The sequence below is a fragment of the Salvia miltiorrhiza genome, chromosome 8, assembly GCF_028751815.1.
Source record: "Salvia miltiorrhiza cultivar Shanhuang (shh) chromosome 8, IMPLAD_Smil_shh, whole genome shotgun sequence".
NCBI classification, from domain to species: Eukaryota; Viridiplantae; Streptophyta; class Magnoliopsida; order Lamiales; family Lamiaceae; genus Salvia; species Salvia miltiorrhiza.
The window spans coordinates 34,301,375-34,315,771 of NC_080394.1; the positions used below are offsets into that span (position 1 = coordinate 34,301,375).

Sequence of the window (14,397 nt, forward strand, 5' to 3'; positions counted from 1 at the left end):
CAACCACCTAAGCCAATCCAAATTTTACTTAGGACAAAACATGTTGCTGGATATTTATATTCATAGAGTGGACCCTGTGACCCTAGTGATATTAATACGTTTGAAATTTTCAATGCTACTTAAAGGATTAGTTACCTAATCATAATTGCTCATATATAGTTAATTGGTTGACGAGAATATCCACTGCTTCAAACCACGAGAAAACGAACCTTCTCCCTACTTGTTGAATTAATAATTTAATCCTCAAAAGTCTTTTTATATTAATAATAGTCTGTCGGATGAATTAAAAAATGCACTCTTCATCTAAAAAGACTAAAAATCAAGCTTTGATTGCTTCCAATAGGACTTTCCTTATTCCGATTAATTCTTGAAATATAATGGAGTATAAATCAATTTCTATCAAAAAAGTGACAGAACCTGAATATTCGTTACACTTTGCCTAATTGTTCGGCTGAAAATAGGATTTAACTACAGCCACAAACAAAGCTTCGCAATTGCATCCGCATCTGATTAATTTTGTTTAGGTTGAGAGATGAAGAAAAGGGCAAATTAATTAAAAGAGAGAGAATATCCAAACCGAGTAACAATGAAAGAAAGGTGATTTGCCTCATTGCATGTTATAATGTTAATAAACAAATTAAATTAAAGGTGTTGTTCTTTATGTAAACGGAGCATGTGGGTTGATGGCCCCATGAAAACTATGAAACGGGACGGACTCAACAAGAAGTGGCCAACTTTACTTTTATAAATTTCTATTAATTAATTAATTACAATATTGTACACCCTTGCAAACAAATTTCAATAACAATTCTTTTGCATTATTGATCCTCTCTATCCTCAACAGATTTTGTTTTTTGTTTTGAGTTGGGACCCCTACCCACCCCCCCACCCACCCTAAAAACCAAGGAAAGAAAGAAAGAATCCCCAAATTTGAATTAAAATTTGAGCTACCTACAATTACTTTTTTTGGGGGACAAGGACCCCAAAATGTGAGTTGTATAAAGTGGGTTTAGGAGTAATTTGTTTTAATTAAAATTTAATTTAAGGTGAAGAAAACTATATTTTAATTAATTAAAAAAAAAAGAAAGAATTATGACCTAAAAGGTGCCCTTTGCGGAATGCCTTTTCTTCTTGATCTTGAACTTGAAGGAGGTGGAGGGGGCGTGGGCGGGTATATGTCTTGTTGTGAGCCGTCACGCAATTCCTCCTCTTGATCCCTTGATGATGATGACGACATCATGTAATTTCCTCCTCCTCTTCTTGATGATGATGCCGCTTCAATAAAGCTTGCATCCCCATTGCCCTTTATCCCTACAACCTAACATTCATATATGTAAATATTAAATGAGGACGGTAGTGATGATAATGAAGCACACATTACATAACAAAAAAGATGATTATGATGGGCATGAGTTGGTTATGCGATGAAAATGATGGCGACGGTGATGATCATCATCCCTTCATTCTTTATCAATGGCAGAAACATTACAATTGACAATTATGATTATTGATTTTGATTACGAGTTGTAGCATGGTGATGGCGACTGATTATCATCTTGATTACATAATTAATCTGAGGAGGCTAGAGAGAGAAGATGCTGACCTTGCATCCCAAAGAACAGAAGCGGAATGTGTCCAAGAGGCTTCTCCCACAGATTTCGCAGACATGAGACACGGCCTTCCCGCCTTTGGGCTGAGGTCTCTCGTTCAGAAACAAAACCCTCGCGCTGTTTATTACATATGTCTGAACTCCGCTTATGTCCAAAACCTTCTGAATCTCCGAAACCCTCACCACATCATGGTACGAAGATCGCCGTATCTACAATCAAAATTCACAATGCCGTCAGAATTAATTGGTGGAGAAAACAAGGAATTGCTCAATTCTTTTATTGATTAATGTCCACATCAAAAACCACTTACTGCAATATTCAACATGTCCTAATTAACGTACGCTATAATCAATCAACACCCAAAAAAAAAAAAAACTGCACCTGAATTACTTGATGGTCTTTGTGTTTGGAGGAGCGGCAGTAGAAGCAGAAGGCGTCGGCATTGCAGTCCAAGCAATACATGTTGCATTCGCTGCGGGCGGCGTCGCCGTGGGTGCGGCAGATGTTGAAGAATGAGGTGTTGAGGAGCCGCTCCAGCCACGGAGGAACCAGCATTGTGCCCTGCCACAACCCAATAAACAATCTTTTTTCACAACATTCAACACTACTTTTTTCTTTTTTTTTCTATCTTCCTATATCTCTCTCTAACCAAACTTTAGAGAGAGAAACAAGAGTATCGAACGAGAGAGGGGATAGAAATACATGACAATACTGGATTGTACGCAGGCATTACCATTGTAAAATTTGGATTCCTCCAATGATGATGATGAGAGAAGTTTGAGGGAAATATTTTTGCACAGAGAGAGAGAGAGAGAAAGAGAGAGTTGAGGAGGAGGGAGGAGGCCTAACCTAAACAACCAGCAACTTAAAAATCAACAACAAAACTACACCTAAGCTAAGGAAGGGACAAAAGCCTAAAATTATGAAGAAAATAAAGCAAGCAACGGTGGAGATCGGAAGGGGTGGCTGAGGATTTTAGTGCGCCGTTGGATGTGAGGAGAGAGAAGGAAGGGTTTGGCGCTTACGCTACAATTTTTTGGATCTTCTTTGCGTCTGCACGTAGACATGAGGGTCGGCCACCGAGCTACGCTACAAAAGGGCTTCCAACTACGACGTCGTTGCGTTTGCTTGAGTTCTCTACTCTAAATTAAAAGCTATATTGTGATTTCTCCAAAATACCCTCCAGATTTCCCATTTTTCACGCTCCCCTTTCTCTTCTAATAATGGGCATGAGATTTAGGCAGGATGTCACGTCCGATTCAAGATTTATAATCCAACATAAGGTACGAAATTCTTTTTTATTAATTTCCCAATCTCAGTTTCATCCAGATATTGATATCTCACTGCTATTTTATGGATGAATTTCGTTCCAGATAAATAAATCACCTGAAAATTCTACTTGATTCAAGTAAAATGTGTGTGAATGATTCTTTACAAAATTGCTACAATTGCTCATTTCAATTATTCAAATAATGATTAAAATTGTTCCGAAATTATGATTTAATTGATATAGACAAATGAGATGGAAGTAATTTGGACATAGTAATTTCTTAATGAACATTAATATTCTAACGAATATATACCTACTTTCGATACCGAATTTTTTTGTGTGGTTATGGATCTACATCAAATATTATGAAGAGCTTTTGTAAGGGCATGCATATATGTGGTAGAGTTTGGGTACAATTATTCTTGATAAAAAAAATTAATTTTGAAAATATGAATTATGTTTTTATCAAGTGGTTAGACCTACTCTTTTTGGGGCTCAAAACTCACCATTTTCTCTCCAAAATAGGGGGAAACCCACTCTTGGAGTGCATGGCCTCTGCATAAGTTCGTGCTTGAGAATTTATCAGTTCGGATTAGTCAATATCTCGTTTTGAATTAACTTATCGACGGCGATTGCCTAGAATATATAGTTAATTTGATTCAAACTTTTCTTTTTTAAATAATAACTGGTATCTTCTTTATAATATGAAAACCACTTATCCTATGTGACACTCTCAAATTCCACTATTTCAAAATCCCTCAAATCTCATTCATTTGAAATGATTTACCATATATATTCTCTATTATTTATTAATTAATTAATTATCACGTTCCATATAAGATGCATTAATCTTAATAAATATAATTACTAATATATATAATTCATATTAACTTTACACATAGTTTAAATTAATAAATTTTATTATTTGTTTTATCTTGATAAAAGTTAGCTAGATTTATATGTGTGATAAGAAGAAAAAATTATAATTTATGTACGACAAATGGTTTTAATTCAATGTTCATAATTAGATGTATATATATTTGTATTAATTTTATGTTTCTCAGAGGCATATATATTATTTATTATAAATAAAGGGTTAAGTATCAAATCCACCCCTAACATAGAGGCCCCTATTACGTATAGATCCCTATACTCGACTTTGGTTCAACTAAACCCCCGAAGTCGTTAATTTGGTGCAATTACCCCCTCTGCCCTAACGGTTGCTTAACACCGTTAACTATTTTATTTTTATTTTTTATTTTGTTGGTGGTGGGACCCACGCCTTCTTCTTCGCCAAGCTCGCCGAAACTATAGACTTTGAATGTGCCCTAGCCCAAAAATGGAACAACATTGATTTGAGATGTAGATTTGAGATCGCTGATACACTTGGCATTAATTTTGGGGATCACTGATTTCAAGATCATATTTGCAATGTAGAAGCGGCTGATACCTGGCGATCATCTTCAGTATTGGTATGTGTTAGGTCCGGAGGGTCTCGAATAGGTGTATGGGGGGGGGAGAATACACCTATAGGCTATTTTTCTTAAAATCAGAGGGATCTCAAGATAGAGATCAAAATGAAACTTTACACGCAAACTTAGACGCCTGTTAACTGAAAGGAGTTTTGACCAAACAGGGTTGACGATTGATACTGAAATACTCTTCAGTAAAGAGTTATCAGTTAAGTCACTGGAACTTAACTGATGCACGTTAAGGCTTCAGTCGAGTTTGCTAAAACATAGATGTTACAAGTCTTCATGACTATCAGAGGATAGATCAGTCAGACTGATAACATACGCAGCGGAAATAACTTTATTTCGAAATAGCCTTTGTTGAGCACGTTGTTAGTCTTAGGTTTCTCTTTGCATTTAGTCAGTGTTCAGTTTATCAATGGAAAGAGCACAAGTAAGAATGTAAAACTGAAAGCTGTAAATAACACATAGATTTTTACGTGGTTCGGAAAAACACTTCCTACATCCACAGTCGGTTGATCAGACCAACAATTTTACTCCGCAAGTGCTTAACTGGTGCACTGCAAACCTATCTGTGTGCTTACCCGAGTGCACACAACCGAATCAACTGAAGATCCAATCTTCAGTACCAACACTTCACTCGCGCTGGATTTTTCACTCCTAGCACGAACCTGCACTAGGATCTCACGGAGTCAGAGTACCTTCCTGAACTCCTTTTCAACTCAAACACTCGATTCTATCTCTCGAATGGAGGTTTGAAATCTTGCCAACTAAACTTCAAAGAACAAGTTCTTTGGAGTTAGTTTAGTTTTGACCTAGGCTTTGGGTAAACAGAGGTTTGCCTAAGGTCTAATAAAATGTATATAATCAGCAGTGACTGATTTTTGGCTTTGGTATTCTCTTCTTTGATTCAAGCTTTGGAGAGGTTAAGCTTTGGCTGAGAAACAATTTTGGCAGAGTTTCAGCTTATGTCGTTGAATCGGTGAAGATTGAAGTGATCCTCGAGCGCTATATATTTATAGGAGAGGTCTTGAATAGATCCGTTGGCGGAGAACGTCTTCAAGATTTCTTCCGTTGGAGAGCTTTTCGAATTTGGGCTGAGGCTTCAATCTTCGAGGTTCCTTGTTTGGTGAGAACAGCTATGTTGAAGAGCAGGAGATGTGACGTCTCTGATAAAGTAACCACCAAATAGGAATGACCTCTGCAGAGAGGGATGATCCTGAGATCTCTGCATTTAATGCGGCTGTACTTTTGGAGTACGTGGCTTCCTTTGAATGTTGGAGGTTTAGTCCGAGGAAGAATGTTTAACTGATACTTGACTTTAGTATCAGTCCGCTGAATCCACGTGGCACGCATTAAGTAATCAGTTCCAGACTGATTCTTCAACTGATACTTCAGTTGGTAACTTCAGTCTTCAGTCTTCAGTCTTCAGTCCTTCGTCCTTCAGTCTTCAGAACAGCAAACTAAACTAGAAAAGAACTCTAACACTTGAGTTCGAACAGTTCTAGTCTATTACAATTAAGGCCTATGGATTTTGGTATCATCAAAACAAGGATAAGGATATTTCAATAAGTTCCCAACAGTATGCCCTGAAAAAATGGAACAACATTGTGGTGGTCGGTGGCCCGTAGCCGGCATGGTTCGTGGGTGGCGATTTTAGCTGAGGCTCTGCATGCAGCAACAACTATTGTTGTTCACACCGAGAGAGAGAGAGAGAGAGAGACGAGGACCAGACGCACGAGCGTCTGCCCACTTGGTCGAGAGGTGAACGACAACTATGGTTGTTGTCGGGGCTGAAGAAAGCCCTAGGCTCGATTTGAAGGTAGATAAAATGGCGGTTGATTCCTTTAATTGAATAATCGACGAATCTGAACTGATTTTACGCGAAGAGTCGTCGGGCTTCGCTGGGACTTGCTCAAAATTGTTGGGAAGCACAGATTGAGTTTAGAGATTTGTAGTTAGGGGCGATCAATTCAGCATTGGGGATTCTCACAAGGGCTGGATGTCGAGATCTTCTATTGGGATTTTCGATCGAAAATGGAGAAATTTTCACTGATGAATGTCGCTGGTCAAGATGAGATACCAACGAGATTTGAGATCCGATTTGATGATGTGTTTCGTTGGGATTTTGTTGGCTTCAGAATTTTTATTTTGGGCATTTTCAGACTTTGTGGGCAGTGCTCAGTTTTCCAACGGGTTTCCAACGAGCTTAGCGAAGAAAAAGGCGTGGGTCTCACCACCAATGAAAAAAAATTAAAATAGTTAACGGTGTTATAAATAACCGTTAGGGCAGAGGGGGTAATTGCATCAAATTAACGACTTCGTGGGTTTAGTTGAACCAAAGTCGAGTATAGGGATCTATACTTGATAGAGGTCTCTATGTTAGGAGTGAATTTGATACTCAAGCCATAAATAAATTATAAAATTAATAAGGGTTAATTGCATATAAATTACTGAGCTTTCAATAAATTCTCATTTTGCACATGAGCTTTAAACTTTTTATTAAAATTACTCAACTATTAATTTCTTCTCATTTTGCATATTTGTCCATTTTTCTACCAAACTTTGGGCCAGAAATGACGTCGTTTTCATCCAACTATACATTACAACGTCAGTTTTATTTTTTCACACGGTCATATTTATGATATGTGAGCATATTCATGCCAAGCGAGTATATTTATGCCATAACAACACGATGAAAAATGGGCAAATATGCAAAATGAGAAAAAAATAATAGTTGAGTAATTTTAATAAAGATTTAAATGTTTGTATGCAAAATGAGAATTTGTTGAAAGTTCAGTAATTTATATGCAATTAACCCAATTAATAATGCATAAATGAAGAATTTAGATAAAGTAGAATACAAGATATAATATTAAAATATATTTAAAATCTTTAATCCGCCATCAAACCTATAATAATCATCATCGAGTGAAATAAATAATTTCATCTCACCTTGATTATTTATGAGATTTCACTAAAATAAAACTTATATGAGAGGAAGCTCTTACTCCCCAAATTAGGAATCTACATTTAATTAGCGAAATGATTGAGATTAGTAAAATTTGAATTGCTTTGTCAATTTAATTTGATAAATTTTATTTGGTTAAATAAATGATTTAATTAATTTAATTTTAAAAAAAATTATTGTGATTAAATAAATTATTTCTTTAATTTAATTTGACCATAAAATAAAATATTTTATATAAATTTTTTAAAATAAAATTTTGATTCAACAATGATTTTTTTATGAAAATTTACCAATTGAAATTCTAAATAAATTAATATAATTTATATCTCACATCAATTTTCTTAAGTTTCACACGAGATGATTCTCAAAACTTAGTTATGGTCTTTTAAAACTTCAAATAAGATGATGTTTACAAGTCAATTTTGTTCATTCAAACTCCAAACGAGATGATGCTTGAAACTTAATTATGACATTTCAAGCTCCAAATGAAATAATGTACAAAAGTATGTCATGATTTTTCAAACTCTATACAAGATGATGTTTAAAAGTTAGTTATGATCTTACAAGCTACTAATGATATATTCTCACAAGTCAGCTTTGATCTTTCAAGTTCCAAATGAAATGATATTCAAATTTGAGTTATGATATTTAAAGCCCCAGATAGTAATGTTTGAAAGATTGACGCATAAAAGTTAGATATAGTATTTCAAGATTAAGACGAGATTATGCTCAAATGTTTGGTATTCAAGAGTCATATGTCATCTTTCGAGCTTTAGATGATGATATGGTCATATATGATTCAGATGACAAATAATGTATTAACTTAATTCTTATTCGTCAATGTAAACAATTTGTACAAAATTAATAAAAATGTCGTTTATATACAATTGACGACAAATGTGGCACATTATATCCTCCATCAAATTTACATATTTTTTCTTTTGATTTTTCTAAAATTTTCAATCCTACATTAACCTTTTTTAAAACTTCATTAAATGAAAACTCATAATCCCTCCGTCCCTTAAAAGTTTGCCCCAAGGAGATGACATGAATTTTATCAAAAGTTGGTAAAAAAAAAATTATTTGATGGTGGGTTCATGTATAAAAATAGTGTTTAAAGGATTGTAATTGTATAATTGATGGTGTGAATCGTGTGATCATGTAACAAAAAAAAGGTTGGAGATTGGGGCAAACTTTTTTAGGATGTCCTAAAAAGAAAATTGGGACAGACTTTTAAGGAGGGAGTATAAAAGGGTAAATGTTTTATTCAAATAAAAAGGTAACATTTAGTTAAATAATATGGTTGAGATTAATATAATTTGAACTCTATTGCCTCAAATTAAATAAATTTAAAAATAATTTATATATAAATAATTACACATTATATAAAAATAATATAATATAATTTAAATTATAATTTAAAATAATTTTCCTTCAAAATTCGACACGTTACGCACTAGTATATATATAATCTAAATAAAGACGGTGATGAATCAAATTTATATAAACATTTTAAATGATACTCCTATATAAGGCGAAAGTAACTTTCATGCACCAAATAATAGAACGGCGGAATCGTTTGTCGGATGATTCGACGGGTAATTCACTAATTTGTGAAATCAAGGGTTCAAAGTTTTGTGGCAAATAGATTTACTAAATTTATTTATAATGAAAAGCACGATTGTTTAATGATAAAATATTTAATTATATGGCCACTGAGTCTCGAACAATTAATTTATATTGAACATATATGCATAAGATATTTGAAAATTGAATTAATCTAAATGATGAATTTGAAAATTAAATGTGAAATTATTTGCGATAATATATGGTCATAGAGCCCGATTCTTGTTTCGATTGTATCATTTGGTTATGTTTCCATCATTTTCGTTTACACTTGCATGTGTGTATCACAGATTCACAGTGTACCACTCTTAATTTATTATAATTTTTAATTATATTTTTTTTAATTTTAATTTATTATGCTTTAATATTATAAAAAAGATAATTAACAAGGGTTCACTCATCCAATTAGGGTTTATAATTATTTTTTAATATTTATTTGAATTAATAATTGATTATTTGGGTTCATTAATTCAAAGTTAGGATATATATAATTTTTATAAAATTTCAATTTTTAGTTAAAAATATTAATTAGAGTTCATAATATAATAATATTTTTTATTTTTATAAAAAATAATTATAAAATAGATAAATTAAGAGAGGTACACAGTGATACACACAAAATAGTGGGACAGAGGATCCCATTTGACATTAAAGCTAGTTTGATTTGATTCCCTTGAATCTATTGATACTACATAAAAGTTAAATATTGGCCAAATTTATAAAAATGTCATTTTCGTCCCTCCAAAAGCATTCACAATTGTCCAATAAATTAATACTCTCCCGGTTCCATTCTAATAGTCCTGTTTTCCTTTTCGAGACGTCCCATTATAATAGTTTTATTTCTATTTTCGATAATGATTTTACACTACAAATAATATGATTACACTCAAAATACAAGTTTCTTAATCTCCATGCCGAAAAGAAACATGACTATTCTACTGGGACGGAGTGAGTATATTACTTCCTCCGTTCACAAATAGTGTGTGGTGGAGTGGATGACACGAGTTTTAATAAAATGGTTGAAAGATGTGATTTTAGTATTGTAAGAGGCCCACAATAATGCTATTTGGACAAATTATGTCCGGACAAAATATTGATTAATTATTTAAAAAAATAAATTTATTTAAAATTTTTGGTTCAAAATAAAAAGTAATTTAGTTAGTTTTATTGTTTTCTCCACATTATTAGTATTTTTTTTGTAAGTTTTTAATATTTTTTAAAATTTTTATTATTTTAAAAATACAAAAACTACAAAAATACTACTACTAATAAAAACAAAATTGTTAAAGAATTATCAATAAATTACAACGTGGAGAAAATAATAAAAATAACTAAATTCTTTTTAAATTTGAACTAAATTTTTTAAATAAATCGATTTTTTAAAGTATTTAACATTCTTTTGTCCGAACAAATTTTGTCCAAATAGTATTACTCTTTAAAATATAAGGGGGAATCTCTAAAAAAGAAAAACACACACTCGACGGATGAAAATAGTAATCTCTCAGTCCCACCTATCTTTTAGACACTTTCTTTTTTGAGTGTCCATTACTCTTTATTCACCTTTTCACTTTTCCACCTACACACAAAATATTACTTTCTTAATTCTCGTGTTCAAAAAAAGGTCACAAGATAGCCGGGACGGAGGGATTAATAAACAGGCACTCTTCGTGGACGAAGAGAGTAATATTTATATGTAAAGAAAACATGAACAAACATTTACAAATTTAATCAATACTGAAAAAAATGCTTATAGAATACCCTAAAAATGCGTCATATATGTGTATGGAGAAGTGTCATGTATGTCATGTATATATGCCACTTTTTCCGATGATACTTAATAAGTTCATGTATGCGCTCATACATGACAATGTTTATATATGGATGACCATTTTTCTATATATAAATGTCATGTATGTAATGTACTCCCTCAATGTTTACGGATTATACGACACTTAATTAAAAAATGTCATGTATTAATGTACTCCCCCCGTCCCACGAATCTTGACACGTTTGGTTTCGGCACGAGAATTAAGGAGTTGTAGATTAATGTTTTAAGTGTGTATGTAATAAAGTATAAAAGTGATAAAGTAGGAGAGGGAAGATGATAAAGTAAGAGAGAGAAGGTAATAAGAACCCTTATTGTTTAGCTAATTGTTACTATATTTATAAACGTGTCAAGATTCGTGGGACGGAGGGAGTATATATTACAGTTTTTCAATTTCATGTATATTACTCCATTCGTCCACGAAATAAAGTCCTACTTACCCATAAATATTTATCCACCAAATAAAGTCCTATTCCGCTTTTTGTATATTTACATCCTCCATTCTTTTTTGTATTTACTACCCTTTGCCACTAATGGACCCGCCCCAAATAATTAACCCACTCCAATTAAATCATTAACACTCTCACTAATTACCCAACCCAATTAATTTGCGAAAACCTCCTCAAATTCGTGACTCTTTTTGTCATTCTCACTCTTTCGTTGTTCTTTTTCTTTCAAAATTTTCCTATCTTTATAATTTAATTCTCCGTATATATTTCGGGGAGTTAGTTAATGTTCTCGTGAGAATGAGAATGACATTGTTGTCATATTTGAGGATTGGGATCGTGATTCCAGTGTGCACCTTCATCGGAATCATCTTCTCACTCATTCAGTGGTTTGTCATCTCCCGCGTCAAGATCTCGACGGTCTTGGCCAAGAATGGGAAGAATGAGTGTGCCAACTACTTGATTGAGGATGAGGAAGCCATTAATGACCACAACGTGGTCGCCAAGTGCGCCGAGATTTAGAACACCATATCTGAGGGTTAGAGATGTTTCAAATCTCTGTTGAATTCATCTAGATCTGTGCTTCACGTTCGATTTTGGTTGTCTTTTTTATGTTTCGTTGTATGTGAGTGTGGTTGTTTCTGCTTGCTTGCTTCTTCATTTTGAGCTTCGTTTTTGCTGATGAATGTTGAAGATAATGGAAGTTTATTTACTTCTACTTGTTTTGGCTAATAATTTTCTTAGTAAAGCAAATTTTTTGTTATTCGTGCTAGGCTGTTGCTTAATAGTAAGTTGAGTTCTTTTTTGTGTTTTTATTATTGCCTTGTTGATGTCTTAGATGTTGATTATTAGTGAGTTCTCTATTTGTGAAGCTTATCTATTTATATAAGTGTAAAGGTCTTTTCCTAATGAAAGATTAACAAAAGTAATTAAATATCTTAACCACTAATGTTCGCTAATTTCTTTAACACGCCGCAAGTGTACGGATGCAATTGTGTACAGTAGCAAGTAAGGTCGTATTCCACAGAGACCAAATAATATTAATTCCTACCATAGATTATTATTCTCTATTTGAATAACAGAATTGAAGGTTTGATTTTAAAACTAAGAAATATAAATACTGGAAAACAAATAAATCAAGTTGCGGGTAAGAATAAAATAGAAATAAATTATCTCAAGGTAAAGGTTTCAACAGATTGGAAATCTTAACAGATTCAATTCAACAATAAAGATAATTCTCCTAGGACAATCTCAAAGTTAGTCTATACCCGCTCCCGTGACATACAAACAGTTGATTACATGCAAGGCTACCGTCCCTGGATCACACTTCTAACATGCAACTCCTAAAAGTTCCTAGGATTAATGTCTTCATAAATACCAATTCCCTTTAGGATTAAAATATATTTGTTCAATGTTCTTCGTTCAAGTAATAATTATCATCTCCGGATATCAAATTAAAACCCAAGATTATGCTAAATTGGTAATCGGGCAATAAAGCAAACAATAGGCACAAGAACTGAAAAAGCATAAATAAATCTGATTAATTGAATCAAAACTGTCAAGAATCCAAATCTGTTTACTTCCTAAACCTTAGGATAACAGATTACTAGCCACACATAGACATATGAACTAGCAATGGAAAATCAAGAATAAAAATAAACATTCACAAATAAATAGTAGGGAAAAAAGTGAATCTTCAGTTCTTGCTCTTGAAGTCTTCTCCGTCTGTCTCTCTCAGCTCTCAGGAAAAGTAGAACTGTAGAATATGATAAAAGGTTTTTTAAATATGTTTATGGGGAGTATTTATATGCCATAGGTCTCAAAATATAGGTCAAAACTGTGTAGGATCGAAAAATAGCTAAAATAATAAATAAATAAAAACGTGCGAAAACTGAGCTGGCATGCGGCCCGAGGCGCGGCCGCGCGCCCAGCCCGCATGAGGCGCCGAAATGCCCGACGAGGTCCTGACAGCTTTGCGCAATGATTTTGTTTTGACTCGTTCTCCCTTGTTCGAACTCGGATTTACAATCCGTTTGCGCTCACGAACTCCTCTAGAGACTAAATACAACTTGTATTTCAGCCAATTCTTCCAAATTCTGCTTCATTATTTTTGAAAATTCGTTCAAACAACAAGGAAGTGACAAGTTCTTGACCATAAACCAATATAAGCTCAAATAAACCATCAAACACAAAATCTTCATAACTAAACATCAAATATGACACACCAAGAGGTAAAAATGCATGTTTATCAACTACCCTTTTATTCCACTCACAACACCTTAGGTATTAATCTCCGTGCCCAACATGAAATGGGACTTTGTTTCATAGACGGAGGGCGTATAATAGATGACAGTTTTTCTATATTTATTCTACTTTCTTGTTTTTTAATTTTAAAAGCCAATAAATTGTACTCCCTTCGTCCCCCATAAATATGTATGTTTGACTAAGGTACGAGTTTAATAAAAAGTTGTTTGAAGTATTGATAGTGGAAAAATGGTCCCATTTTTTGAGAGCATTGTTAAGTAGATTGTGAGTAAATAATGCAAGTTAGAAATGGTAAAATTATAAAAATTATGTGTGAGGTAGTATCCAAAAATAGACTATGCATAAATTTGGGGGACGTACCAAAAAGGAAAGATATGCATAAATATGGGGGATGAAGGGAGTATTAAATAATATACGGCAACACAAAATGCAAAAAAACACTAAAAATACTCATACATTAATCTTCCAACATTCAAAGTCTACATCCATATCATATACATAGAATAAGTTATGGCTAATATTTGAATCCACCTATAGTTAAACTAATAGAAACAACAAAACTCAAAATAATATCCTTTCAAATACCCATATTCATAATCTGAAACTTCTTCATAGACCAATACTATTATCTCACATATCAATCTACAAAACAAAGTGAGTTAAAGTGAGTTATGCATTATTGGACATTGCAATAGTTGTTTAATTAGTTAATTAATATAAATAAAATTTATAAAATGGATATGAAATTCCATGGACTATTTCACAAACCTCTTTGATCACACAAGTCGTCCAATCCTCACAAACATCGTCAATCTCACGACAAGAATGTTCACATTTATGCAACTACAAACAAACAAGTGCATATACAAAGTTTTTAGTCATTACTTATAATGATAGATTAAGATTTAAGAT

General features: G+C 33.2%; 1 protein-coding gene across 2 annotated transcripts; it reads right to left on the reverse strand.

The window, feature by feature from the left end:
- Nucleotides 1–378: 378 nt before the first annotated feature.
- Nucleotides 379–2,809, reverse strand: LOC130997874 (protein RGF1 INDUCIBLE TRANSCRIPTION FACTOR 1-like). Of its 2 annotated transcripts, none has more exons than XM_057923303.1 (4): nt 2,636–2,809; nt 1,992–2,171; nt 1,604–1,819; nt 379–1,318 (listed from the first exon to the last, which is right to left on the reverse strand). In XM_057923303.1, the coding sequence occupies exons 1-4, from the start codon at nt 2,675–2,677 to the stop codon at nt 1,091–1,093; spliced, it is 666 nt and encodes a 221-aa protein (XP_057779286.1). In that variant the 5' UTR covers nt 2,678–2,809; the 3' UTR covers nt 379–1,090. The 2 variants fall into 2 exon arrangements, with proteins under 2 accessions (XP_057779286.1, XP_057779287.1); XM_057923304.1 differs by having other exon boundaries at nt 2,344–2,722.
- Nucleotides 2,810–14,397: the final 11,588 nt, after the last annotated feature.